This window comes from Chiloscyllium plagiosum, unplaced genomic scaffold, assembly GCF_037043375.1.
Source record: "Chiloscyllium plagiosum isolate Xiang-an unplaced genomic scaffold, Cpla_swu_hap1 HiC_scaffold_4, whole genome shotgun sequence".
NCBI classification, from domain to species: Eukaryota; Metazoa; Chordata; class Chondrichthyes; order Orectolobiformes; family Hemiscylliidae; genus Chiloscyllium; species Chiloscyllium plagiosum.
Genome location: NW_028270142.1, coordinates 110,780,131 through 110,806,933, shown reverse-complemented (window position 1 = coordinate 110,806,933; position 26,803 = coordinate 110,780,131). Strand labels below are relative to the sequence as shown.

The window sequence follows — 26,803 nt, the reverse complement described above, 5'->3', positions numbered from 1 at the left end:
CTTCAGTAATTCTTACAGGTACCTGCCCCAGCTGTAGCTCACCCCCTGTCTAAACTAAAACGTAGCTTTGAATTTTCCCAATACCTGAATGACATCAGCAATGATGAGTTATTGAGTGATGGAGGTCTACAGCACAGAGAAAGATCCTTTGGCCCATTGTGTCTTCACCAGTCACCTCACTATTCTAATTCCATTTCCCAGCACTTGGCTCATAGTCTTGTATGCCTTGACATCACAAGCGCAAACCTAAATACTTCTTAAGTGTCCTGAGGGTTTTTGCCTTACAGGCAGTGGTTCAGATTTCCACCACCCTCTGGATGAAAAGCATTTTCCTCACATCTTCTCTAAACCTTCTGACCATTAGCTTAAATCTATGCCCCCGGTCATTGATCCCTCCATCAAGGGGAAAGGTTTCTTCCTGTCTACTTTATCTTTGTCTCTCATAATTTTATCTATCTTAATCATGTTCCCCCTCAATCTCTTCTGGTCTAAGAAAAATAAGTTCTGTCTGTCCAATCTCTCTTCACAACTAAAACTTTCCAGCCCAGACAACATCCTGGTCAATCTCCTCTGCACCCTCCAGTGCAACCACACCCCTCCTGTAATGTGGATTCCACCACACACACTACTCTAACTGTGGCCAAACAAATATTTATACAGCATCTCCATCACACCTCTGCTCCTAAACTCTATGCCTCAACAAATAAAGAGAAGTATGCCATAAGTTTCTTAACCACTTAATCCACCTGTCCTGATTCCCTCACAGATGGATCAGAGACTGTAGTGAGATGAGAAAAATTAGGTCATTGAGAAGTAAAAGGCCGATTTCCCATGGTTGAACAGTAAGAGGTAAGTTTGCATGCATTAACATCTCATAATTACTTACTCTCACTTCACTAAATGCAATTCTCCTACATAACAGAGAGAAATTAGACAGTGACAATTCCTGACATGACAGTCAGAGCAGGTACCTGGCAACTCCTGGCTTCTCCAGATTTCTATTTACACACAGAAGCAGTCACCCTTCCCCTATAATTGAACAAATTACACTTCAGGCTCGTTGCTTGCTTCCATCACACACATACATTTTATGCCTTTCTTGCCTTTTTTACACTTTGCATCCTCATTCAGAACTCACAGTACTCTGCCTTGCCTTGCCTTGCCTTTTAGCACAGACACAAAGCCAGGCAGCTTGTCATGGTTGTCAGCAGTGATCAGTCAAATGGGTGGACATGGTACTGTCTAACACATCAACATCGCACCTTCAGAACTTGGCAACAGCTTACACAGCAAGTGCATCATGTACTTCAGCCAAGTGGCCATGTGTCATCAAATAAGGGGAGTAATCCTCAGTCAAGTCAATGGAGACTGCAATCAATCAGGAGAAAGTGAGGACTGCAGATGCTGGAGATCAGAGCTGAAAATGTGTTGCTGGAAAAGCGCAGCAGGACAGGCAGCATCTGAGGAACAGGAGAATCGACGTTTCGGGCATTCCTGAAGAAGGGCTCATGCCCGAAATGTCGATTCTCCTGCTCCTTGGATGCTGCCTGACCTGCTGCGCTTTTCCAGCAACACATTTTCAGCTGCAATCAATCAGGGGACATCACCACATTCAGTCAAGGGCAGCATCACACCTCAATCAGGCCATCTGGACATGGTTAGTCAGTGCCAGGAATTGCTAATCATCGCAGTTCACAGAGTGGGCCACTGTCAGTCCTGCTGTTCCAATGCAAACACTCCAGTGATACATGATACATCCTTTCTGAAGAAGGTTCACTGGACTCGAAACATCGATTCTGCTTTCTCTCCACAGATGCTGCTAGATCTGCTGTGTTTCTCCAGTAATTCCTGTTTTGGTGTGATTTACTGAGAGGCTGTTGGGCATATTTTGATCTCAAACACTGTTGCTTCAAACCACATAGAAATTACACCACGAATATCATCAAGACATGTCATGACTGACAGCAATTTAAAATACACCCCCTTAAAGGTGCACTTCATCCTGTCACAACAGCCAGGTCATGGGAGAGGCAAAAAAACTGAAAAAGCCGCAACACTTCAAAGGAAAAAGAATTCTAGAAATTCTTATCTAAGTTCTCAGACAATGAAAGACAAACCAGGACATTGCTGACCAACAGTGCAGGGTCTCTTAATCAGTTAATTTATTTTGTCATGTTATCTCAGCTAAGAATCAGTCTAGCTTTCTATTGAAGGCATGAAAGGTATTAAGTGTCATAACTCTATCTACATGGCTCTCTGGCAGTTATACTTTTATTTTGAGTAGCTTCAGCATCTTAAAACTTTCCATGAAACATAGAGAAAGTAGCTACAGTATGGGTATGGACCAGCACCTAATGATGTTAAGCCCTTCCCTTCCACTGCAGTCCCTTTTTTAAATCAAATGAGACCTGATTAATTCTGTAGATGAATCAGATGATACTCTTTACCTGAAGTAGCCCAGGATAATAACTGCCACAGTTAATGAGCATAAGGAAATAGAGTATCCCACGGTGTAGATGAGGTACAGACGATCAAAGATGTCCTGAAAGAAAGAAATGAGATGTCATAGATTGTGGTTAACAATAGCCACAAGTCATAAGTAATGCAGAGAGCTGCTGTCAATACACATCACAGTAATAGGAGAAATGGCAGTTTTATGCTATGAGTGGAATGTGTGTGGGCTGGTATTACTGAAGAACAATCTTTAAATCCCTGGGATAGATATGAGTTTGTCCTGATCATCACAGACTGTAGTGCCATGGCTGTAGCGCCATGATTTTTTTCAACATAGAGAATGAATGCATACATTGCAACAAAATATATTGCTTTGTCGTTTGTTGCTTTTTCTGCATCTCTAATCACTCCTTGATTTACAATTCCAGACCTTATCATATGTACAACAGTGTGAATGAACTTCTGGATTTATAATCCCAAATCTCACAGTATACACAGGACTTTGCAGCAAGTAATAAGAGGTCATATGTTGTCTTTAAAAGTCACAAACAAGCAGACAGCATCCTTTCATGGGACATGGATGTCACTGATAAGGCCAGCAATTATTTTCCCTTCACTCAAAGTCTTTGAATTCAGCATGTTGCTGGAGGGCAGTTAGGAGTCAATTATATGACTGTTAATCAGGAGACACTTGTAGACCAGACCAGGTGAAATAGCCCGTAAAGGGCATTAGCGAACAAAATAGGTTTACAATGTGTAGCTTTGTAATCATTATTGCTGAGACCAGTTTTATGTTCTGGATTTATTCATTGATTTTTTAATTTAACTAACTGCTTTGGTGGGATTTGTATCTATGCACCTGGAAAATTATCCTGGGCTTCCAGGTTACTAGTCCAGTAACATTATCACTACACCATGAACCCCTAAGCTGACCAACTGACAGTACACCCTATGAATGGAATGTGTGGAGAGGAAGGAATAGCTTCAAAGTTTTATTTCAACACTACAGTCACTTAGACATTAATTTGTATTTATCATTGTAGATAAAACCGTGAAGCAGTTGGCATTATAAAATACTCAATAATGCAAGACATTAAATCAACAAGTGTTGTGCAACAATATATACAGTGTATTCCTTTCCAATTCAGTGTTTGTAATGTACGTTACCTATCTTTTTCCAAATATTTAAATCTCTGCCAGGTTCATAACTCCAGATTTCATGGCACAATACTTGCAGAACTTTGAATAAACACCTAGATTTACAATTCTAGATCTCTCATTATATATTGGATTTTGAACTGACTCTTTGATTTTTAGTTTATGGATCACAGTGCTATCATGCATCCGAATGAACTCCATTTTTTATATTACAAAAATGAATTACACTTCAAGGAAATAATTGGCTGTAAAATACTTCAAGGAGTCCTGAGGTTAATATGATCACAATGTAAGTAGCAGTCTTGTCTTCTTTGTTTTGTTCTTTCTTACTTTTTTCCCTCCTTTCTTTCTCTTAGTTTCATGAAGGTAGAAAAGGTTTGTTTAAATGTCATGAGCTTTATTTAAAATTATTTACATTATTTCAACTTAAATAATTAAGAGACAGGCTTCAGGTATTAGTTATGCTTTAAAAGAGACCCTATGCTGGAATACATTGACGGATAGACAATCTAGTGTAATGGAGACAAGAAAATCTGTTATTGCAGTTTCAATACACTTCATTGTTGCCATTCGCCAAGTGTTATTCTAGCAAATGTACTCATTAAGAATGCTTGGCTGAGTTTCACAAGCTCATTTCATCTTGGGGAAAAAGATGAGATCACATTTTATTTCATAGCATTGAGACACTAAACAAAGATTAACTACCTTTGAAGTAATTATCAAATACAAATTCGACTTCCAACAGATTGACTATTTAATGAGAGATTTAATGAGACATATTTTGCTTTATGAAGTTTGCAAGACCGTAAGACCAGAAATTAGGCCGTTCAGCCCATCGAGTCTGCTCTGCCATTCAGTCATGGCTGATACGTTTCTCAATCCCATTCTCCCGCTTTCTCCCCATAACCCTTGATCCCCTTAAATTCAGTCTTAAATATACTCAATGACTGGCCTCTACAGTCTTCTGTGGCAATTAATTCCATAGATTCACCATTCTCTCTGGTTGAAGAAGTTTCTCCTTATCTCCATTTCAAAAGGTCTTCCCTTTACTCTAAGGCTTTACCCTCAGCTCCTAGTCTCTCCTATAAATAGAAACATCTTCTCAATATCTACTCTGTCCAGGCCATTCAGCATTCTGTATGTTTCAATTAGATCCTCCCTCATCCTTCTAAACTCCATCGAGTATAAGCCCAGAGTCGTCAAACGTGCAACATATGTTAAGCTTTTCATTTCTGGGACCATTCTCATGAAACTCCTCTGAACAAGCTCCAGGGCCAGTAAATCCTTCCTTAGATATGGGGACCAGAACTGTGCCCCATACTCAAAAGTGGCCTGACCAGAGCCTTATAGTGTCTCAGAACTACATCCTTATTTTTATATTCAAGTCTTCTCGAAATAAATACCATCATTGCATTTGTCTTCGTAACTATTGACTCAACCTGCAAGTTTACCTTGACAGAATCCTGGGCTAGAACTCCCAAGTCTCTTTATACTTCAGACTTCTGAATTTTCTCCCCATTTAGAAAATAGTCCATGTCTCTATTCTTCCTACCAAAGTGCCTGACCTCACGCTTTCCCGCATTCTACTCCACCTGAAATTTCTTTGCCCACTCTCCTAACCGGTCCAAATCCTTCTGCAGCCTCCCCACCTCCTCTATGCTACCCATCCCTCTACCTAGTTTTGTATCTGCAAACTTAGCCAGAATTCCCTCAGTTTCTTCATCTCGATTGTTAATGTATAAAATGAAAAGTTGTGGTACCAACAATGAACTTTGCGGAACACCACTCATCACTGGCTGCCATCCTGAGAAGGACTCTTTTATCCCCACTCTGTGCTTTCTGCCAGTCAGCCAGGCTTCTATCGATGCCAGCACTTTGCATTTGACACCATGGGCACTTATCTTACTCAGTAGCCTCCTGTACAGCACCTTGTCAAAGGCCTTCTTGAAATCCAGGTTGATAACATCGATTAACTCTCCTTGGTGTAACCTGTTCATTGTTTCTTCAAAGAATTCTAGTAGATTTGTCAAGCATGACCTTCCCTCATTGAAACCATGCTGACTTTGCCTTATTTTACCATACACTTCCAAGTATTCAGAATTCTCACCCTTCATAATGGATTCTAAGATCTTACCCACGACTGAGGTTACGCTAATCAGTCTGTAATTATCCGTCTTTTGCCTTACACCCTTTTTAAACTGGGGTGTCACATTATCAATTTTCCAATCTTTTGTGACCCTTCCTGATTCTAGAAATTCCTGAAAGATCACCACTAACACCTCCATTATTTCTTTAGGTATCTACCTTAGAACTCTGGGGTGTAATCCATCTGGTCGAGGTGATTTATTCACCTTCAGGCCATTCAGTTTTTCTAGCCACTTCTCCTTGGTAATAGCGCAGCTCTGCCCTCTCACTCTCTTGAATTTTTACCCATATCTTCCACTGTGAAGATTGATGCGAAGTATCAGTTATTCAATTCCTCAGCCATTTCCTTGATCCCTATCATTACCTCTCCAACGTCATTTCGAGTGGTCCAATGCCCACTTTTGCCCTTTATATATCTAAAGAAACTCTTATAGTCTTCCTTTATATTACTGGCTAGCTTTCCCTCATACTTAATCTTCTCCCTCCTTATTTCTTTTTGTTACACTCTATTAGTTTTTGTCTCAAAGAATGAAAACAAGCTTCTTAAACATCCTGCCTCTGCACAAACTCACTTCTATCAAACCACCAAACTGCCACCTGAGGAGCAGGCCCAGCTCAATCATACCCGTGCACCAAATGACCCTTACCCTTCAACCAGAAATATTACATTGGAAGTTTTCTCATGGCAAACACATTTGGTAACTCAGGAGATTACCTAACTTGAGATTCACATCTTAATGGTGTCAATACAGACCATAGTCTGAGGCTCACATCCTCTTGTGCCTATGAATTGGCTCATAGAATAAGAACTTCACATCTCTTAAATTTCACATTAATCCAATTGGATATTTCCCAGATCTGACATGCTGAAGGTAAACCCAAGAGCTGCTCCTTTCACCAGCCAATTATTGCTGAATAACTACATTTTCTCAAAGATTTTTGTCTCATGTTCATTAGGACAATTCACAGAATAACAAATCAAGGGGAGAAACAACATTTATACCTCATTAGAGGAGAGTATTGATTGTTTGACAAATGGACTATGATTGGTACAGAAGAATGCACCATTAATGATGATTAACAGTTAACTGTCAGACTTTGTTTAAGTTTTAAATAACTCAGCTTGACTCTGATTTGTCAGGATATCATCCTGAGATTTGAACCCGCAAATGACTGCCATCCTTTTGTTGAATTAAAACATATATCAGAGTCAGAACCCACATTCCAAACAATAAGTATTTTCCTCTCATGGAATATAAATGTCAGTTTTCCTATGGAATTGGAGTTCTTGCAAACTGGTGAACGCAAGATAAAACCCTAACCTTTTTTCAACATTGCTCACTTCTGTACTGTACAGTGTTAAAGAAATATGATAAAGTTAGAACCATCAACACATACCGAAAATTATGAGAAGCGTAGAAAGTGTAGACGAGAGTGAAAGAAAAGGGCAGCAGAAACATCCTTACCTCTGAATTTTCAAAAGTCGCAATGAGACGGATCTTTTTATTCAACCTTCCATAACTAGAATGGAAATGCCATTGACTAGGTCATCATTTGTTGCCCATCTTTAATTATCATTGAGAGAGTGATGGTGAGCTATTTTTTTTAATCACAGTATTCATGAGGTGTAGTACACTCACAATGCTATCAGGGAGGGAGATCCAATATTTAGACCCAGTGGCAGTGAATGAATGGTTGAATGGTGATACAGTCCTGAGTCAGGATGGTGTGTGGCTTAGAGGGGAACTTGCAGGTAGTGGTGTTCCCATGCATTGCCTTTCCTTTTATTTCTAGATTGTTGAGTTTGCATGTCTGGAAGGTAACTTAGACACACAACATCATTCTTTCATCATTAGCCGAGTCAAGGTTTGACAACAGGTCCACGAGAAAGTTCACTATCATTTCCTTGAGGATGATAGGTATAGGCAGTGAATATCAGCCTTGCCAGCAACATCTACATCACAAAAATAAATTACTGAAAGGAAATAAAAGGACCTTAAGGAGTATTATAAACAATCAGTAAATAATATCAAATTGAATAATAAAGGTTTTTGCAAGGGCTCAAAGTTTAAAAATTTACCTTGAGAGTAAGCAATGGGGCCAGAGGATGTAGTGTATTTTGAAGGATGAAGGCATGGTAGAGAAAGTAAGTAAATATATACCAATACTTTTAACAAATAATGATGCAAATGGAAATTAGATGTACTGGAGGACATGAACAGTTTCTAAAGAGTATAAAAAGAAATTGGTTTTGAAATGAATACAGTAACTCAGGATGGATTTTATTGCACCCTGGTTCCATGGATTCAAAATGGTTGATAGCTGTGAAGGTGGAGATAGCGGGGATTTTTATCGCAATTCTTCAATCTGCCTGAAATTTATACAATGACAGGCAGTTTATTAAAATAGGAGTAAACATGACAGGTTCAATTTAACTAAGTATGAGGTTGCAAATTTTGGGATAAAGTAGTGAGAATATTTCCATTGGAGTGGAAAAGGATGAGAAAATTTGAATTAGTGGAGCAAAGAACTAAGACATATATGTTGGATGAAAAGTATCTTTCTGCTCTGTTTGGCTCTATGTTGTTCAAACTGTTGCACGTCAAAATTTAAAGTACCCACAGCTTGGAGAATTGGATTGGAGAAAAAGTGGTTCTACAATCAGATTTCATAAAATTCTGGATCGTGTGGATGAATAGAAGTGGCTAGACTATCTGACTGATGATAGTGGACTTTCTCGTGGACCTGCTGCATTCCATGTAATTGAGATACTTTGCTAATGTCATTAGGTTTAATATTGTTCAAACCTTGACTCAGCTATAATGAAAGAATGGTGTTGTATGTCCAACTTCCAGACATGTAAGATCGGAGGCTTGAAGCAACTTTAACAGAATGAAAGACTCAGCAAAAATATTAACTGCATAACTTATGAGATCACAAGATTAATTCAACTGTACAGGGCCCTTCAGCCGATTTAATTCGCCCTTTTCAACCCTAATCATCTCTCTACAACATCACAGAATCACAGAAGTGTTATGGTGTAGGAGGAGGCCATTTGGCCCATTATGACTGCACCAGCTCATTAAATGAGAAACTCATGTAGTTCCAATCTCTTGCTTTTCCTCCATGTCCTTGCACATTTTTCTTATCCACATAGCCATCCAATGTCCTCTTGATTGCCTCAAATGAACCACCACACCTCTAGGCAGTACATTCCATACACTAACTACTGCAGAGTGAAGCATCATCTTGCTGCTTCCGATATTTGTTCACCAACTTAGTCTCAATAGCCCTTCAAGGTGGCACAGTGGTTAGCACTGCTGCCTCACACCGCCAGGGACTTGGGTTCGATTCCAGCCTCAGGGGTGGAGTTTGCACATTCTCTCCCTCTCTGTGTGGGTTTCCTCTGGGTGTTCCAGTTTCCTCCCACAATTCAAAGATGTGTAGGTTGGGTGCATTAGTAAGGGGTTAAATGTAGGGGTCTGGGTGGGTTAGCCTTTGGAGGTCCTTCTTGTTGGGCCGAAGGGCTGTTTCCACACTGTAGGGATTTTAGTCTATGTTAATTCATCACAGCTGCATGTCACCCTGTGTAGAAAGTGCAGCCACTTTGGTACACAGCAGATCTTACCTCTGAACAATTTTCCAGCGAATAGCAGTCTGATATGTTTTATTAGACTAGAAAAGCCCACAAAGACTATTAAAGGTGTATGGATGAGTTGCTAATCCAATGCTGGGTGGGAAGGTGAAAGTCCCATTGTATGGTTTGAGGATATCATAGAGTCATAGAGATGTACAGCATGGAAACAGACCCTTCGGTCCAACTCATCCATGCCGACCAGATATCCCAACCCAATCTCGTCCCACCTGCCAGCACCCGGCCCATATCCCTCCAAACCCTTCTTATTCATATACCCATCCAAATTCCTCTTAAATGTTGCAATTGGACCGGCCTCCACTACTTCCTCTGGCAGCTCATTCCATACACGTACCACCCTCTGTGTGAAAAAGATGCCCCTTAGGTCTCTTATATATCTTTCCCCTCTCACCCTAAAACTATGCCCTCTAGTTCTGGAACCCCGCCCCCCCCCCCCAACACCCCAGGAAAAACACTTTGTCTATTTACCCTATCCATGAACCTCATCATTTTGTAAACCTCTATAAGGTCACCCCTCAGCCTCCGACACTCCAAGGAAAACAGTCCCAGCCTATTCAGCCTCTCCCTATAGCTCAAATCCTCCAACCTTGGCAACATCCTTGTAAATCTTTTCTGAACCCTTTCAAGTTTCCAAGTCCTCACAAAAAGGTAACCCATTTGTTTATCTTATTGCTGTTTATGGATGTTGCTACTACAACCACAATTGCTAAAGATAGTCACCACAAATATTCTGTGACAATATAGAAATAGAACATTGTAATAAAAATGATTCATGGGGTAAAGTCACCTTTTCTGCAACCTGGTTCATATGTGCAAGGTACCTGGCACATTCTGTGTAATTTGCCCATGTTCGGTTATTGCTTGGCACAAGCTCCCAGCTCCCATTCACATTACATTGTCGATAAGCATGGCCTGCCAGAAAACACACAGGAAGTTAGTGTCGAGTGCAGCTTCACCCTTCACCTGCTCACTTAATAAGAGAGACTTCTGTGACATAATTCAGGTTGAGGAATGCTCTTTTTCCTGAAAATGACTAAAAACTGAAGGCTAAAAGATACTCCGAGTGAAAATTCAGCATTTATTGTCCAGGATTTGGTCCCAAGCCTAACAATAGTGTCTCTCAAAGAACAAAGTTGCTGACAGAAATGAAGTGGATATTGAAGAGGAGGAGCAGAGAGGGGGAATAAATGGCTGTCTAATTAAAGGGAACCAGATTCTGGATCAGTGGTGCTGGAAGAGCACAGCAATTCAGGCAGCATCCGAGGACAGGCAAAATCGACGTTTCGGGCAAAAGCACTTCATCAGGAATAAAGGCAGAGAGCCTGAAGCGTGGAGAGATAAGCTAGAGGAGGGTGGGGGTGGGGAGAGAGTAGCATAGAGTACAATAGGTCAGTGGGGAAGGAGATGAAGGTGATAGGTCAGGGAGGAGAGGGTGGAGTGGATAGGTGGAAAAGGAGCTGGGCAGGTCGGACAAGTCAGGGGATCGAGTTGCTGGAGGTTAGAAGCTAGGATGAGGTGGGGGAAGTGTTTTTACCTCGTAATTAAAGGGAAGGTCTGGGGCAGGGTTTTAGAAGACATTTGAAAAAAATAGTCATAGCCTGCTATCTATAAGCTTCTCAAAGTCAAATAATTCATTAAAACCTATTTCCAACATGCAATGCAGTTTGTCAGAAAATCTACAATAGATAAGAATACCGAGTGGCATGGTAGCTTAGTGGTTAGCATTGCTGCTTCAAAGTGCCAGGGACCTGGGTTTGATTCCACCCTATGGTAACACTGCAGATTTTGCATGTTCTCCCCACGTCTGCATGGGTTTCCTCTGGGTGGTCTGGTTTCCTCCTATGGTCTAAATACTTGCAGGTAAGGGGATTTGGTCATTCTAAATTGCCTTGTAATGTCCAAAGATGTTCAACTCAGATGGATTAGCCATGGAAAATGCATGATTTCTGGGATAGGGTGGGATTTGAGTCTGGGTGGAATGCTCTTTAGTGTAGACTCATTAGACCAAATGGCCTCTTTCTGCACTGTAGGGATCCCCTAAATCTTATAGTGAGAATTAATCTCACTTGCACACCTCAAATTACAATAGCCCAAAGTGTAGTTTTCCTTTCAAGCAGTTCCAAGAATGCATTCACCTACAATTTCGAAAGGATAACTTGGGGTGAGTACATAATGCTGACCTAGACAGTGACATTAATATGAAACTGGCTGAGTGACACTGAGTAATTGTGAATGGTTCTTTATCAGACTGAAGGAAGGGTATAATCATGCTCCCCTTGCTTTTTCTGATTTATATATATGATCTAGTCTGAGGTGTACACATGCACAAATTCAAAATTTATGAATGACAGAAACTTTGGAAGTTTTAGGAGGATACTGATAAACCTCATGAGAACATAAACATGCTAATAGAATGTGCCAGACAAGTGGCAGATGAAATTTAATGTAGAGAAGTATGAAGTGATTCATTTTGAAAGAACGAAAAGAGACAATATAAAATAAAGGGTAGCATTACAGAGATGCTGCACAAATCATCGAAGATTGCAGGTCAAATTGAGAGGAATGGTTAGCATAGAATGCAAGATTCTAGGCTTTAGTAACAGGGTACAAGAGCAAAGATGTTATTATAAGCCTGCAAAAAACATTAGTTGAGTATCAATTGTAGGATTCAGCATAATTTAATGGAGGCTGCCAGAGTAGCCATGAATGCAGAGGTTGAAGGGGAGAGAGATTCAGACAAGTGACATCGCCTCAGATTCTAGGCATTGAGAAAACTAGCCCAATTAAATTGGGCAAGCAAGGCATTGATGCAGAAATTCCAATCTTCAGCAATGAAATGTTAATTAAGCTCATTAATAAGCTATCTGGGCCTAACAGAATTTCAGGGATTTAATGAGACTGACATGACTGTCCACTAACTCTGTTGGTGACCGTGTAGGAGGAGTTTCCTCATTGCAGGCACTCAGTACCAGATTGAGACACATAGCCATTGGAAAGGCAGAACAGTGGGGGGGGCTCTGATTCACTCTTCTGTCCTTACCTTTAACTGATAGGTTAGTTTAGCTTAGTTGGCTGAATGGATGGTTGGTATGTGAAGCGGTATGATACCAACAGTATGGGTTCAATCCCCTCCACTGACTGAGGTTATAATGAAGGACTCTTCTCAACACCTCCCCTTGCCTGAGGTATGGTGACCCTTAAGTAAAATTGCCATCAGTTTTGTCGCTCTCTAATGAGACAGCAGCCCTATGATCTGTTAAGACTATAATGACTTGACTTGACCTTTAACCATTTGCAATGCAACCCCTCCTTGTGACCACATCCCACTCTCTTTCACTTGAGGCCGGGGTTCCAGTGGAGATTCTCTGGCAGCAGACACAGCTCCCAATGCAAGCCAATAGCTCTCTAAGGCAAGATTTCCATCCTACAAGGTGACTTAAATACTGGAAGGCACTTAAACAGCATTAGGCCTGCCGCATGGAATAGATGCCAAACTCCCACTGATACTCCAAGTAGTGGAGGGGGACCCTGATGTAGCACTAATTTATGGCCATGGAGTCCACCTTCAAGAACGATGTGAAGGTATTAGAAAGGCTGCAAGAAAGATTGACATGAATGTCTTTAGAATGAGAACTGTCTTTACATGGATAGATAGAGAAATTGGCTAAAAGAGGATTAAGAGGAGATTTTGTTATGTTGCCCAAAGTTATGATGGGTCTAGACAGCATAAGATTGGAGACATTCTTCCTGTTGGTGCAAGGTTTAACAAGTGACTGGTTCAAGGTGATTGGCAAGAGAAACAACTGCGAAAAATGTTTTTTAGTCATCAAGTGTTTAAAATCTGAAATGCACTGCCAAGATTGTGGTCAAAGCAGATTCAATCCTTGCTTTCAAAAAGACAATGGAATAATATGAATGGAATTTTCTGAAGAGAAAGATGTGCAAAGCTACTTGGAAAAGGAGGGTAAGTGAAACCAAATGAGTTGCTGTTATAGACATAGTTGGCACAAAAACAAAAAGCTGAATGGACTCATTTTATGCCTTAACTATTTTATGTTTCAAAATGTAATGGCTAAGATACTTCATGAAAATGTCTGACTGTCAGAAAGACATCAAATCCCTCCAACATACTGGCTGATCAGACATATAAAAAGCTACAAATTATTTGCGAGCAATGAGAAAATAACATCTAAGTTTTCCTCACTGGCAGTTTAACAAACTAATATTTTTTAAAAGATCTCCTTTTTTAACTTGCTACATTTTCGAAGTCAACAGTTAAAATAATTATATATGTTTTTTATATCCTTTCTGTGGAAAGATGGTCAAATATTCATGAATTCTTGCAACTTAAGTCTGAAATATATATTCTAAAACACTGTGCTTGTAGTGAGCATCGAATGCCAGCCTCTGACCTTGGTGGTTGAAATCATATATATAATCTGGGCACTGCATTGACACCAATTTCCCTGGTGGTCCTTCTGGCCAGCAAAGGATCCCATCCCACTGGGGAGCACAGTACCCTTCTGTGGGGAAAAAAGTGCATAATGTGAGTTATTGAAAAGATACAGTGCATTAAAATGACTTGTAAGAATTAATAAATTAGGTAGAACAGTCAGTATCGTGTAGGTAAAATAGGCCGTGATGATAATACGAATTACGTCAGATTAAATCGCATTGTGGACAACACAGACATATGAAGCTAAAAATATTTAGAAACAAAAACAGAAGTTGCTGGAAAAGCTCAGCAGTTCTGGCAGCATCTGTGAAGAGAAATCAAAGTTAACATTTCAGGTCCGGTGACCCTTCCTCAAAATAAATAGGACAACTTGGAATTTGTACAGATACTTGGTTATCTGGGGGAAATGTTGAGAGGATGAATTTGAAAATGTAAAAAGACAAGGAAGTGAAGGTTCATCTGACAAAATCAGTCAACGATGTGTGTGGAAATGTCAGACATTAATAAACCAGATAGAGTTGCCAATAACTTGCAGGAGAAGGGAGAAATAGTCTGCAGAACCATGACAGCTCTTAGGTAGTAAGATACTTGCACTAGCCAAATGAACCATGAATGCATTGGCATAATAACATCAAGTTTGTCCCATATAATTAATCATAAACACACTTCCAGAGTTCTAAATAGTTTGATGAGTTTGAATATTGTAAGAAATCAGAGGCCTTAGTTCCTGACCTCCAGAGTTAACTATCTGTGATGGTGATTGATTTTAACCTCTTGAATATTGCATGGGCTAGTCTGTACATTTATAAACAATCAAATTCCCTGACCCAGGTTTTCTGATTGGAAGATAGTTGTTGCAACTATATGAAAGATATGCTGAAAGATATGCCATGGACCACTTGGAAGGAGGTCCCGATGCACTGACTGCCTGAAATGCCTGGGAAGATTAAATATCTGACAGATAATTATTCATCATGTGGGACCCTTCAAAAATGTCTCTGAATCTTGAGTTAGACTCACAAACTATAAGGGGTTCTACCTCAATTGATTAAATAGTTACCCAGGAGAGATAGGAGCAATTAAAATCTGTTCTAACTTGCTGACCCTCCTCCCCATAATTCCCCAATGACACATCAGGAATCCCTCAGACATCCCCCTTCTAACCCAATGCAGCACCCTTACCAATCTGACAAGTGCAGACACTAGGAAGCCCTCAACCTGAAAACCCTCTGCCTTAACATCCAATTTGACCCAACACCTTCTGAACACCCTCATTCTCAAATGGTCCAAGATATGTATAAGATCATAAGATATAGGAGCAGATGTTGGTCATTTGGCCCATTGAGTCCACTCTGTCATTTAATGAGATCATGAAAATCTCAACTTCGCTCTCTTGCTTTTTCTCCATAAACCTTGATTCTTGTACTGACTAACAATCTGTCTGTCTGAGTATAACTCAATCCAACACATCCCAACCCAACTGGGAACCTCTTGACCTGGCCCCAACCAACCTTGGCACATCCTGCCTGATCCTCTCCCAACTCAATCCCCCATAATGATGCCCTGCCTTGGATGAAAATAGCAACAGACTTACTCACAGTGCACTGGAAGATCTATCCTTGTGACAGATTGCCTATCTAAATTTTCTATTGTTCACCAACTTAGCAACACAATGAGCAGGCCTATCACTGACATGCTGAATGTTATTTTCAATTTATTTGGTGTCCCAAACAGAGCATATCTGATAATGACTGCAGTTCACTGACAAAGGATACAATACAGGATGTGTGCCATTTGGGGTGGGATCCATCTCACATGGTTATCCTGTTGTCCAAGCTCACATTGGGTAAATGGTACACACTATCAAATCAATGATCAAAACAGGATTTTCACATTGCATTGTTGAATTTTCATGAGAAGGGATTACCATTCCTGGAATAGCTTATACCAGGACGGCAAGATTGGGTAATTTTGCTCAGCATCCAATTCCATGAACATTCTGAGACTCATGGCATTCATTGTCAAAGATAGATAAGAATGAAAGAGATAAAGCTAGTAAGAAGATAGGGGGCTACCACAGCTATATACTGGGCAGAGAGTGGGAGTCAGAAATACAAATATGAGTGCTTGGATACCAGCAAGTTTTTTAGAATATTCAAGCAGCCCAAAAGTCAGTATTGACCATGGTGCTACACTGCAAAGGAACAGAACAATAATCAGACCAATTTACAACATGATATTCATGCATGAAGGCTGTGAGGAGGAAAACTCCAATGGTAATAACTGGGCAATGATATTGAGTGACAACTACAGCAACAAGAAATCAAAGTTGTCAACCACGAGCAACTGAACACAACATATACCTCTCCGAACAGGCATACAGTCATCAGATCAGGATAAGATATCAAATCTTCAAAGAATTACATAATGGTTAGAATTGTTAATCTTGTATAACGTGTTTTATTGTATAACAATCAAACATGATGAACGTTGTGCTCTGTCTCCCAGCAGTGTGATATACCTTTAAGAGACATGTTTATGATAATATTTCTGTGTCATAACATGTGAACAAGGGTACAAACGTACCATTTACATAGAACATAGACATTACAGCGCAGTACAGGCGCTTTGGCCCTCGATGTTGTGCCAACATGTGGAACCAATCTGATGCCCATCTAACCTACATTATTCCATTCTCATTTATATGCCGATCCAATGACTTTTTAAATGCCCTTAAAGTTGGAGAGTCTACCACTGTTGTCGGCAGTGTGTTCCACGCCCCAACTACTCTCTGAGTAAAGAAACTATCTCTGACATTTGTACTATATCTATCACTCCTCAATTTAAAGCTATGCCCCTTTGTGCTAGCCATCACCATCTGAGGAAAAAGGCTCTCACTGTCCACCCTATCTAACCCTCTGATTATCGTATATGTCTCCGTTAGGTCACCTCTCAACCTTATTGTCGCTAAAGAAAATAGCTTCAAGTCCCTCAGCCTTTCCTCATAAGACCTTCCCTCCATACCAGGCAACATCCTCGTAAGTCTCCTCTAAACCCTTTCCAAAGCTTCCACATCCTTCCTAAAATGTGATGATCAGAACTGTATGCAATACTCCAAGTGCGGCCGCACCAGAGTTTTATACAGCTGCAGCATGTTCCCATGGTTCCGAAACGCAATCCCTCTACCAATAAAAGCTAACACACTGTATGCCTTCTTAACAACCCTATCAACCTGGGTGGCAGCTTTCAAGGATCTATGTACCTTGACAGCGAGATCTTTCTGCTCATCTACACGACCAAGAATCTTACCATTAGCCCAATACTCTGCATTCCTGCTACTCCTTCCAAAGTGAATCACCTCACACTTTTCCACATTAATCTCCATTTGCCACCTCTCAGCCCAGCTCCACAGCTTATCTATGTCTCTCTGTAACCTACAACATCCTTCGTCACTATCCACAACTCTATCAACCTTAGTGTCACCCACAAATTTGCTAACCCATCCTTTCATGCCCTCATCCAAGTCATTTATAAACATGACAAACAACAGAGGAGCCAAAACAGATCCTTGCAGTACCCCACTAGTAACTGAACTCCAGGAACAATATTTCCCATCAACCATCACCCTCTGTCTTCTTTCAGCTAGCCAATTTCTGATCCAAACCACTAAATTACCCTCAATCTCATGCTTCCGTATTTTGTGCAATAGCCTACCGTGGGGAACCTTATCAAATGCCTTACTGAAATCCATATACACCACATCAACCACTTTACCCTCATCCATCTGTTTGGTCACCTTCTCAAAGATCTCAATAAGGTAGGCACGACAACTCTTCACAAAATCATGTTGACTGTCCCTGATCAACTTATTCCTCTCTCAATAATTAAAAATCTTATCTCTTATAACCCTTTCCAACACTTTATCCACAATGAAAGTAAGGCTCACAGGTCTATAATTTCCAGGGTTGTCTCTATTCCCCTTCTTGAACAAGGGAACAACTTTTGTTATCCTCCAGTCTTCTGGTACTATTCCTATAGATAACAATGACATAAAGATCAAAGCTAAAGTCTCTGCAATCTCCTCCCTGGCTTCCCAGTGAATCTAAGGATAAATCCCATCCGACCCAGGGGACTTATCTATTTTTATACTTTCAAGAATTGCTAACATCTCCTCCTTTTGTACCTCAATCCCATCTATTCTAGTAGCGTGTATCTCAGTATTGTCCTCGACAGCATTATCTTTTTCTTGTGTGAATACTGACGAAAAGCATTCATTTACCGCCTCTCCTATCTCCTCTGACTCCATGCACAACATCCCACTACTATGCTTGATTGGCCCAAATCTAACTCTAGTCATTCTTCTATTCCTGATATAGCCATAGAAAGCCTTAGGGTTTTCCTTGATCCTGTCTGCCTTCTCATGTCCCCTCCAGGCTCTTCTTAGCTCTGTCTTTAGCTCTTTTCTGGCTAACACGTAACTCTTAAGTGCCCAAAATGAGCTGTCACGTCTCATCTTAACATAAGCCTTCTTCTTCCTCTTGACAAAACATTCAACTTCCTTCATAAACCACGGCTCCCTCACTCAACAACTCCCTCCCTGCCTGATCAGTACATACTTATCAAGGACCCACAATAGCTGGTCTTTGTACCCATCCCCTGCAGTTTCCTTCCTCATCCTATGCACCCTAAATCTTGCCTATTTGCACTGTAATTGCCTTTCCCCAGCTATAACTCTTGTCTTACAATGTATACCTATCCCTTTCCATCACTAATGTAAGCATAACTAAATTGTGGTCACTATCACCAAAGTGCTCACTTACCTCCAAATTTAACATCTGGCCGGGTTCATTACCCAGTACCAAATCTAACATGGCCTCACCCCTTGTTGGTCTGTCTACATACTGTGTCAGGAAACCATCATGCGCACATTGGACAAAAACTGACCCATCTAAAGACTTTAACTATAGTACCCCCAGTCAATATTTGGAAAGTTAAAGACCCCATAACAACTTCCCTGTCACTCTTGCTCCTATCAAGGATCATCTTTGCTATTCTATCCTCCACAACTCTGGAACCATTTGGAGGCCTATAGACAACTCCCAACAGGGTAATCTCTCCTTTCTGTTTCTAATCTCAGCCCATACTACCTCAGTAGACAAGTTCTCAAATGCCCTTTCTGCAACCGTAATACTATCCTTGATGAACAATGCCACACCACCTCCTCTCTTACCTTTTCTCTGTTCTTACTAAAATATCTAAATCCCAGAACCTGCAATAACCATTCCTGTCCCTGTTCTACCCATGTCTCTAAAAAGGTCACAACATCGAAATCCCAAGTACCAACCCATACTGCAAGTTCACACACTTTACTCTGAATGATCCTGGCGTTGAAGTAGACACACTCCAAACCAGTGCCAGTGCCTTCTTGCAATCTTGAAACCTTAGTTCTGACCTCACTACTCTCATCCTCCTGTATGCTCAAAATACAATTTCAGCTCCCATCCCCCTGCTGAATTAGTTTAAACCTATCTGAAGAGCATTAACAAATTTCAACCCCAGGATATTGGTACCTCTCTGGTTCAGGTGAAGACAATCTTGTTTGTAGAGGTCCCACCTACCCCAGAAAGAGCCTCAATTATCCAACTATCCAAAACCCTCCCCCTTGCACCATCCCTAAAGCCATGTGTTCAACTCCTCTTTCTCCCCATTCCTCGCCTCACTAGCATGTGGTACGTGCAACAAACCAGAGATAACAATTCTGTTTGTTCTAGTTCTAAGCTTCCACCCTAAGCTCTCTGAATTTCTGCTTTAAATCCCCATCTCTCTTCCTACCTATGTCATTGGTGCATATGTGCACCACGACTTGGAGCTGCTCCCCCCTCCCTCTCAAGGATCTTGAGAACCCAGAAACATCATGAACCCTGGCACCTGGGAAACAACACACCAACCGTGAGTCTCTCCTATTCCCACCACACCTCCTATCTATCCCCCTAACTATGGGTCCCCAATGACAAATACTCTGCTCCTCTTTCCCCTCCCTTCTGAGCAACAGGGACAGACTCTGTGCCAGAGACCTGTTCCCCATTGCTTACCCAGGTAAGTCATCCCCCACAACAGTACCCAAAATGGTATACTTATTGTTGAGGGGAACGACCACAGGGGATCTCTGCACTTTCTGCCAGTTCCATTGACAGTAACCTATCTACCTTCATCTTTTACCTGAGGTATGACTACCTCCCTATAACTCCTCTCAATAACCCACTCCAGCTCCTGAATGATCCAAAGTTCATCCAGTTCCAGCTCCAGTTCCCTAATGCTGTTTTCGAGGAGCTGGAATTGGGTGTACTTCCCACAGATGCAGTCAGCTGCGATACTACTGGTGACCCTTACCTCCCACATTCTGTAGGAGAAACATTCAACTGCCCTAACCTCCATTCCTACTATTCTAAATTCCCAATGAGACTACTAAAAAACTAAAAAAAAAAGAAACCAGTCACTGGAAATATTACCACCTGAAATATTTTACATTGATGGAAACGCACTGCTGTTTGTTACTAAATAGTTTGTTATCAACCCACAAAGGGTTGTAATGTATGTATTTATGAGGGGCTTTTAAAAATGTGTTACCGATGTAATTATCCATGACAGTAGGCTTTGCATTAGCGGTTGGGAGAGGGCACATCCTGAGCGAGACATGGCCAGAGTGAGTATGTATTTCTGGGATTTTGAAGCATCATGGGAATTTGGTGCAAAGTGGAAGAGATACTCTTTGCTTTTTTTGCTGGTTATAGTTTATATGGTCTATATTTGATAGTAATGAGAACCAGGGAGTAATTGATATTATTTAATATTAAGCATCTCCCAAAAGGTTTATTTTCAAGTGCTTGGTCTTGCCAGGAGAGGTCAAAGCCATGCTTTGCTCTTCCTGCTCTGTGTGGGAAGTCAGGCATCGGCTGGCACATGCTGGAAGATTCTCCAACTGCAGCTTCTGAAACTCTGGATTGTGGAGCTAGAGCAGCATTTGGGGACACTGCAGAGCATCAACAAGGCAAAGAGTAGCGCAGACAACATGATGGAGATGGTATATCGCAGGTTAAGGCATCATAGGCAGGTAGGGAATGGGTGACCAACAGGCAGAGCAAGAGGACTAAGCAGGCAATACAGGAGTCTCCTGTTGTTATTCTCCTGCAAAATAGGTATACCACTTTGGACATTGTGGAGGGGAATGGCCTCTAAGGGAAAAGGAAAAATGTTAAATTTGTTGCTCCATGAATGTCCTCCTCTCCAATACAGTAGAACCAAAGTGTGGAAATGCAATAGTTATAGAGGAGTCAATTGTTAAAAGAATGGACAGGCACTTCTGTAGATACAAGCAAGACTCTGGGATGGTATACTTTAAAAAGCACTGAAGATGCTGGAGTTCTTAGACAAATAAAACAGAAATTGCTGGAAAAACTCAGCCAGTAACAATGATGTGTTAATGCTATATATATATATATATATATATATACACACACAAATATTACCCATAAATGCACAATGAATTACTACTTAATAAACACCGTAATTTGCTACCATGGTGAGGGCCTTACCTCCAGCTGGGTATTTATACCCAATGTGGCACTGCTTATTATAGCACCCGTAACATAAGAACTGGGCATAGAAACTTAAAATAGGAGCAGGAGTAAGCCATTTAGCCCTTTGAATTGCTGTGCCACTCATTATAATCATGGCTGATCATCCGATTCAATAGCCTGTTACTGCTCCTCCCCCATAGTCTTTGGTCCCTTTGACCCCAAGTGCTATGTCCAACCATAAGTTTTGGCTTTGGCTTGTTTCTGTGATAGCAAATTTCACAGTCTTATGACTCACTGGATGAATAAGTTTCTCATCTCAATCCTGAATGACTTCACCTATATCATGATTTGGAGGAGCCGGTGTTGGACTGGGTGGACAAAGTTAAAAATCACACAACACCAGATTATAGTCCAACAGGTTTAATTGGAAGCGCACTAACTTTCAAAGCGCCGCTCCTTCATCAAGTGGTCCTCTACAACCACCTGATGAAGGAGCGTCACTCCGAAAGCTAGTGCTTCCAATTAAACCAATTGGACTATAACCTGGTGTTGTGTGATTTTTAACTTTGTTCACCTATATCCTTAGCCTGTGACCCCTGGTTCTGGACTCCCACATCATCAGAAACCACTCTGAAGAAGGTTCAATGGACTCTAAACATTAACACTGTTTCTATCTCTACAGATTCTAGTGGTGAAAGCTGGTCAGCTGTGATGGAAAGAATTTTGGAGCTCCAATCATTGCTATCTTCAGCTCCGGTCTACAATATAAGAACTGTACTTTGCCATAGCAACTCAGTTTCCTGTGTGAACTGTGACACAACACATCATGTGTTAATGGATATAACACTTGCATCTATAATATCATAAAGCACAAGTGAAACACAACAGTTCAACAGAATACTGTGTTGAATTATATCATTTTATCCCAGCCTGATGCAGGACACCGAGGAGAGGAGAGACAAAAGTCAGCAGTGATTAAAGTTAGAGAAGATATCACAGAATCAAGCTCTGACCTAGTCCCACCAGTGGTGTGAGGTTGCTGCCCATTTAAAAATTACTGAAAATGTTCTTTTTCAGATTCTCCTAACTTAAAGAAAAACAATCTTGAATTACAAAGATTTCAGTAAACAAGAAAGTTTTTTTTGGCTGCCGTGCTTCAGAGGCCCAGGTCTCTATGATTCTGCTCTCTCACTCAGGCCCAGCTCGTAAGCTTGTGTGCAGTTTTATTTGCTTTCTGAAAACAGTGCTGTGTTAAACTAGTGACACACTGTCATCCAGAGAAGGAAATAAAAGGATATTGTGGTATGTGGGAGTAAAATATTCTTCAAGGCTAATTTTAGGTGTTTGGATGACAGCAACTAGTGGTAACCTGGTACACAGAGCATGCTTCTGTACAGCAGGGAAACTTGAAACAAGGCTGGGTATGTTTGCAGTAAAATTCAGTACATAACCCTGACCGCACTGCTAAAAACAGTCATCCCACAATTCCCTTGAGTCGTTGCCCATAGGTTTCAGGTATGACAGACAAGATTTTTTTCTATCTATGGAGCATATAGCAGTTCTAAATCATTGATTTCCCTGAGTTTGATGAATATTATGTGCTGAGATAGTTCTTCTGGAGATTAGAATGGCGTTTATGTCCCTTAGTCTGATGCGCCATGTCATATCTCATTGGAATAGCAGGTGATTGATGTCGGAGTACTGATCCGATGTGAACATGCTGCTCCACACCATTACCCCCGCACCCACCACCCCCCCACCCCTAAGTATCAATATTTCACATAAGTTTGGGCATGTAACTTGGAGATACACCCTTGATAAACAATCATGGACAGCATTGTAACCAGATGACTGGTTCAAGCCAGACTGCCTTGATCAAGGGTCTACAAAAGAACAGTACTTCTAACTGATTAAGCATTGGTCCTTTTTCAGTTACTATTAGAAAATAACAAATCCATGTTCAAATAAGAACATTGTATTCGGTAAAGCCCTGTATGTCGGCTAACTTACTGTTATTGGTGAAAATATAGGGGAGCCACGGTCCAATTTTAATTGGTCTGGTAATTTGGCCCAGACATTAAGATTATTTAAATAAATAGTTGATCTCTTGATATTTGTGGGATCTTGCTGTGCAAAAGTTGGCTGTTGTGACTACACTGTTCCTGAATTCTACAAAGCATCTTTGGCGCTCCCAGGACTCTGGATAGCATTGTACAGATGCTCGACCCTTTGTCTCATTATGTATGAACCATATAAAGAACAACATTTCATTTTAGTTCCACAAATACAGTTCTCCTCCATCAATTTAAGCCAGCAACTTGCTTATCTTAAACATTATTTTAAAGCAAATATCACATAATTCTTAGACTCAATTTGCACTGCTCATTGCCCACAGAAGCCACTGAAGTAATGCCGTCTGCCAAATAAGCTTTTTTTTTGCACTTGATGGCGTGAATCAAGTTGACAGGCAGGAGAATGAGGCACTTTGCCAATTCGGCAGAGACGGTTTTCCCACCTGCCCATCCCCCTCCCTTCCTCTCGCCCTCCTTCCACACAACCTCTGAGAAGCCTTGCTAAGCTGGCAAAAAGGAAAGATCACTCAGTGCCTCTTAGAAAAATAAATACTAATAAACTATGGAATGTTTCACTGCAACGTTTTACACATCACTGAAAGGTTGAGCTCCTTCAGCAAGCAAACAACCCGGAGCCAATTTTATTATTTAATGACTTGAGTTCAATAGGCTGCCCTTGTCTCACTGTCTCAGCTTAGTCGCTTCTGCCACACTCCTCCAAAGATGCCAAAGGTGCTCAGTCTCAAATAAATTGATGCTTTCTAATTTTTACCCCTTCATTCCCATCTCATACCAAGGTGATCTGAGGTGATCCAGGCCCACAGACTCACCGAAGTTCAAATGGATGGTGAGTTTGGTCAGCTGAGGAGTACCAACTCAGTTCAGCTGACAACCGGGCAGGAACATTTCCAATGGATGCTGGCTCAATCAGAACTGAGGAGTACAAAGGTCAAACTAAAGCATCCCATTACCACGTTGGTGCCCATGTTTCACAACTCATGTAACTGGACACACATTTTACATTTCCTACCACCATTTACACATTCTCCCCTCGTCCAGGGACTCCCAAAAGTTTCACAGTTGCTGCCACAGTGGACAAATTACATATGATCTTATGGCCAAATCCAAAGTTTAAACACTTACTGTGACAGCCATGGTTCAGTGAAAGACACTCTTTCCTCTGAGTCAGAAGATTGTCAGATCAAATTAAGATAGAGAAGTCTGAGGTGATGTATTTTTGGAGTGGGATGGGAAAGCAATCTAAATTAATGGCACAGATCCGGAGAGTGTACAGCAACAGAGGGCTCTGGAAGTGTATGTGCATCAGTCTTTGAAGGTGGTAGGTCAGACTGAGAGAATGGTTAGGATCATAGATAATATTGTGAATAGATACATTAAGGACAAATGCAGAAAATCTATCCCACACCTTTATAACGCCCCTCTGATTAGGCCCCAGTTAGAGCACTGCATTCAGTTCTGGTAACCATATCCCAGAAAGAATGTGAGACGCTTGAAAGTGTGCAGAAGAGATTCACTGATGGTTGCAGGGATGGGGGATCTTTAGTTACAAGATTAGATTGAAAAAAATGGGATTTTCTCCTTCAAGCAACAATTATTGAGCAGAGATTAGATAGAAGTATATAAGAGTGTGATAGATTTCGATAAGACAGATGAGGATTACGAACTTCTAGAATTCTCTACCAGAGGGCTGTGGAAGCTCATTGTTTGAATATGTTTAGATTGATTGATTTTTGATTACCAGTGGGGTACAGGAATATGAGGATGGGGTAAATAAAGGGCTTAGAAGCGTTCGATCAGCCATGATTATATTGAATGGCAGGGCAAGCTTGACAGGCTGAATAGTTTGTTCTTACTTGTTTCTTCATAGAGAAAAAAATGTTCCCATTAACTGATATTATAAGAGCAAGGGGATGCAATTTAAAGACTACAAGACCATAAGACATACGAGTGGAAGTAAGGCCCTCCAGCCCATCGAGTCCACTCAGCCATTCAATTATGGCTGATGAGCATTTCACCGCCACTTACCTGCACTCTCCCCGTGTCCCTTAATTCCATGCAAGATTAAGAATTTATCAATTTCTGCCTTGAAGACATTTAATGTTCCGGCCTCCATTGCACTCCATGGCAATAAATTCCACAGGCCCATCACTCTCCAGCTGAAGAAATGTCTCCTCATTTCCATTTTAAATTGACCCTCTCTAATTCTAAGGCTGTGCTCACGGTTCCTAGTATCACTGCCTGACAGAAACAATTTCCCAGCATCCACCCTTTCTAAGCCATGCATTATCTTGTAAGTTTCTATTAGATCTCCCCTCAACCTTCTAAACTCTAATGAATACAGTCCCAAGATCCTCAGTCATTCATCATATGTTAGGCCTACCATTCCAGGATCATCCGTGTGAATCTCCACTGGACACACTGCCAGTATGTCCTTCCTGAGGTGAGGGGCCCAAAATTGGACACAGTATTCTAAATGGGGCCTAACCAGAGCTTTATAAAGTCTCAGTAGCACATCGCTGCTTTTACATTCCAACCCTCTTGAGATAAATGACAACATTACATTTGCTTTCTTAACCACAGACTCAACCTGCAAGTCAACCTTTAGAGAATCCTGGACTAGCACTTCCAGATCCCTTTGAACTTTGGCTTTTGGAATTTTCTCACTGTTTAGAAAATAGTCCGTCTCTGTATTCTTTTTTCTGCAGTGCAAGACCTCACATTTGCTCTTATTGAATTTCATCAGCCATTTCTTGGACCACTCTCCTAAACTGTCTAAATCTTTCTGCAGCTCCCCCACCTCCTCAGAACTACCTCCCTGACTCCTAACTTCGTATCATCGATGAACTTCACCAGAATGCCCCCAGTCCCTTCAACCTGATCATTAATATATAAAATGAACAGCTGCGGTCCCAACACTGAACACTACGGGAGACCACTAGCTGCTTTTTATCCCAACTCTCTGCCTTCTGTCAGACATCCAATCCTCAATCCATGCCAGTAGCTCACCTCAAAAACCATGGGCCCTCACCTTACTCAGCAGCCTCCCGTGAGGCACCTTATCAAAGGCTTTTTGGAAGTCTAGGTAGATAACATCCATTGGGTTTCCCTGGTCTAAACTACTTGTTACCTCTTCAAAGAATTCTAACAGGTTTGTCAGGTATGATCTTCCTTTACTAAATCCATGCTAACTTGTTCTAATCTGACCCTGCACTTCCAAGATTTTAGAAATCTCATCCTTAACAATGGATTCTAGAATTTTACCTAC

At 41.0% G+C, this 26,803-nt stretch overlaps 1 protein-coding gene across 3 annotated transcripts in view; it reads right to left on the bottom strand.

The window, feature by feature from the left end:
- The window catches only part of LOC122549546 (parathyroid hormone/parathyroid hormone-related peptide receptor), a 108,491-nt gene that overhangs the window by 31,354 nt on the left and 50,334 nt on the right, over positions 1-26,803 (bottom strand). For 2 of the 3 annotated variants that reach the window (XM_043689395.2, XM_043689396.2), the window contains exons 3-5: positions 13,825-13,935; positions 10,200-10,324; positions 2,448-2,542 (exon numbers count right to left, since the gene is read on the bottom strand). In XM_043689395.2, the coding sequence (XP_043545330.1) occupies positions 2,448-2,542; positions 10,200-10,324; positions 13,825-13,935 (331 nt within the window). The remainder of the gene's footprint in view (positions 1-2,447; positions 2,543-10,199; positions 10,325-13,824; positions 13,936-26,803) is intronic. The other variant, XM_087985853.1, reaches the window with a different exon arrangement.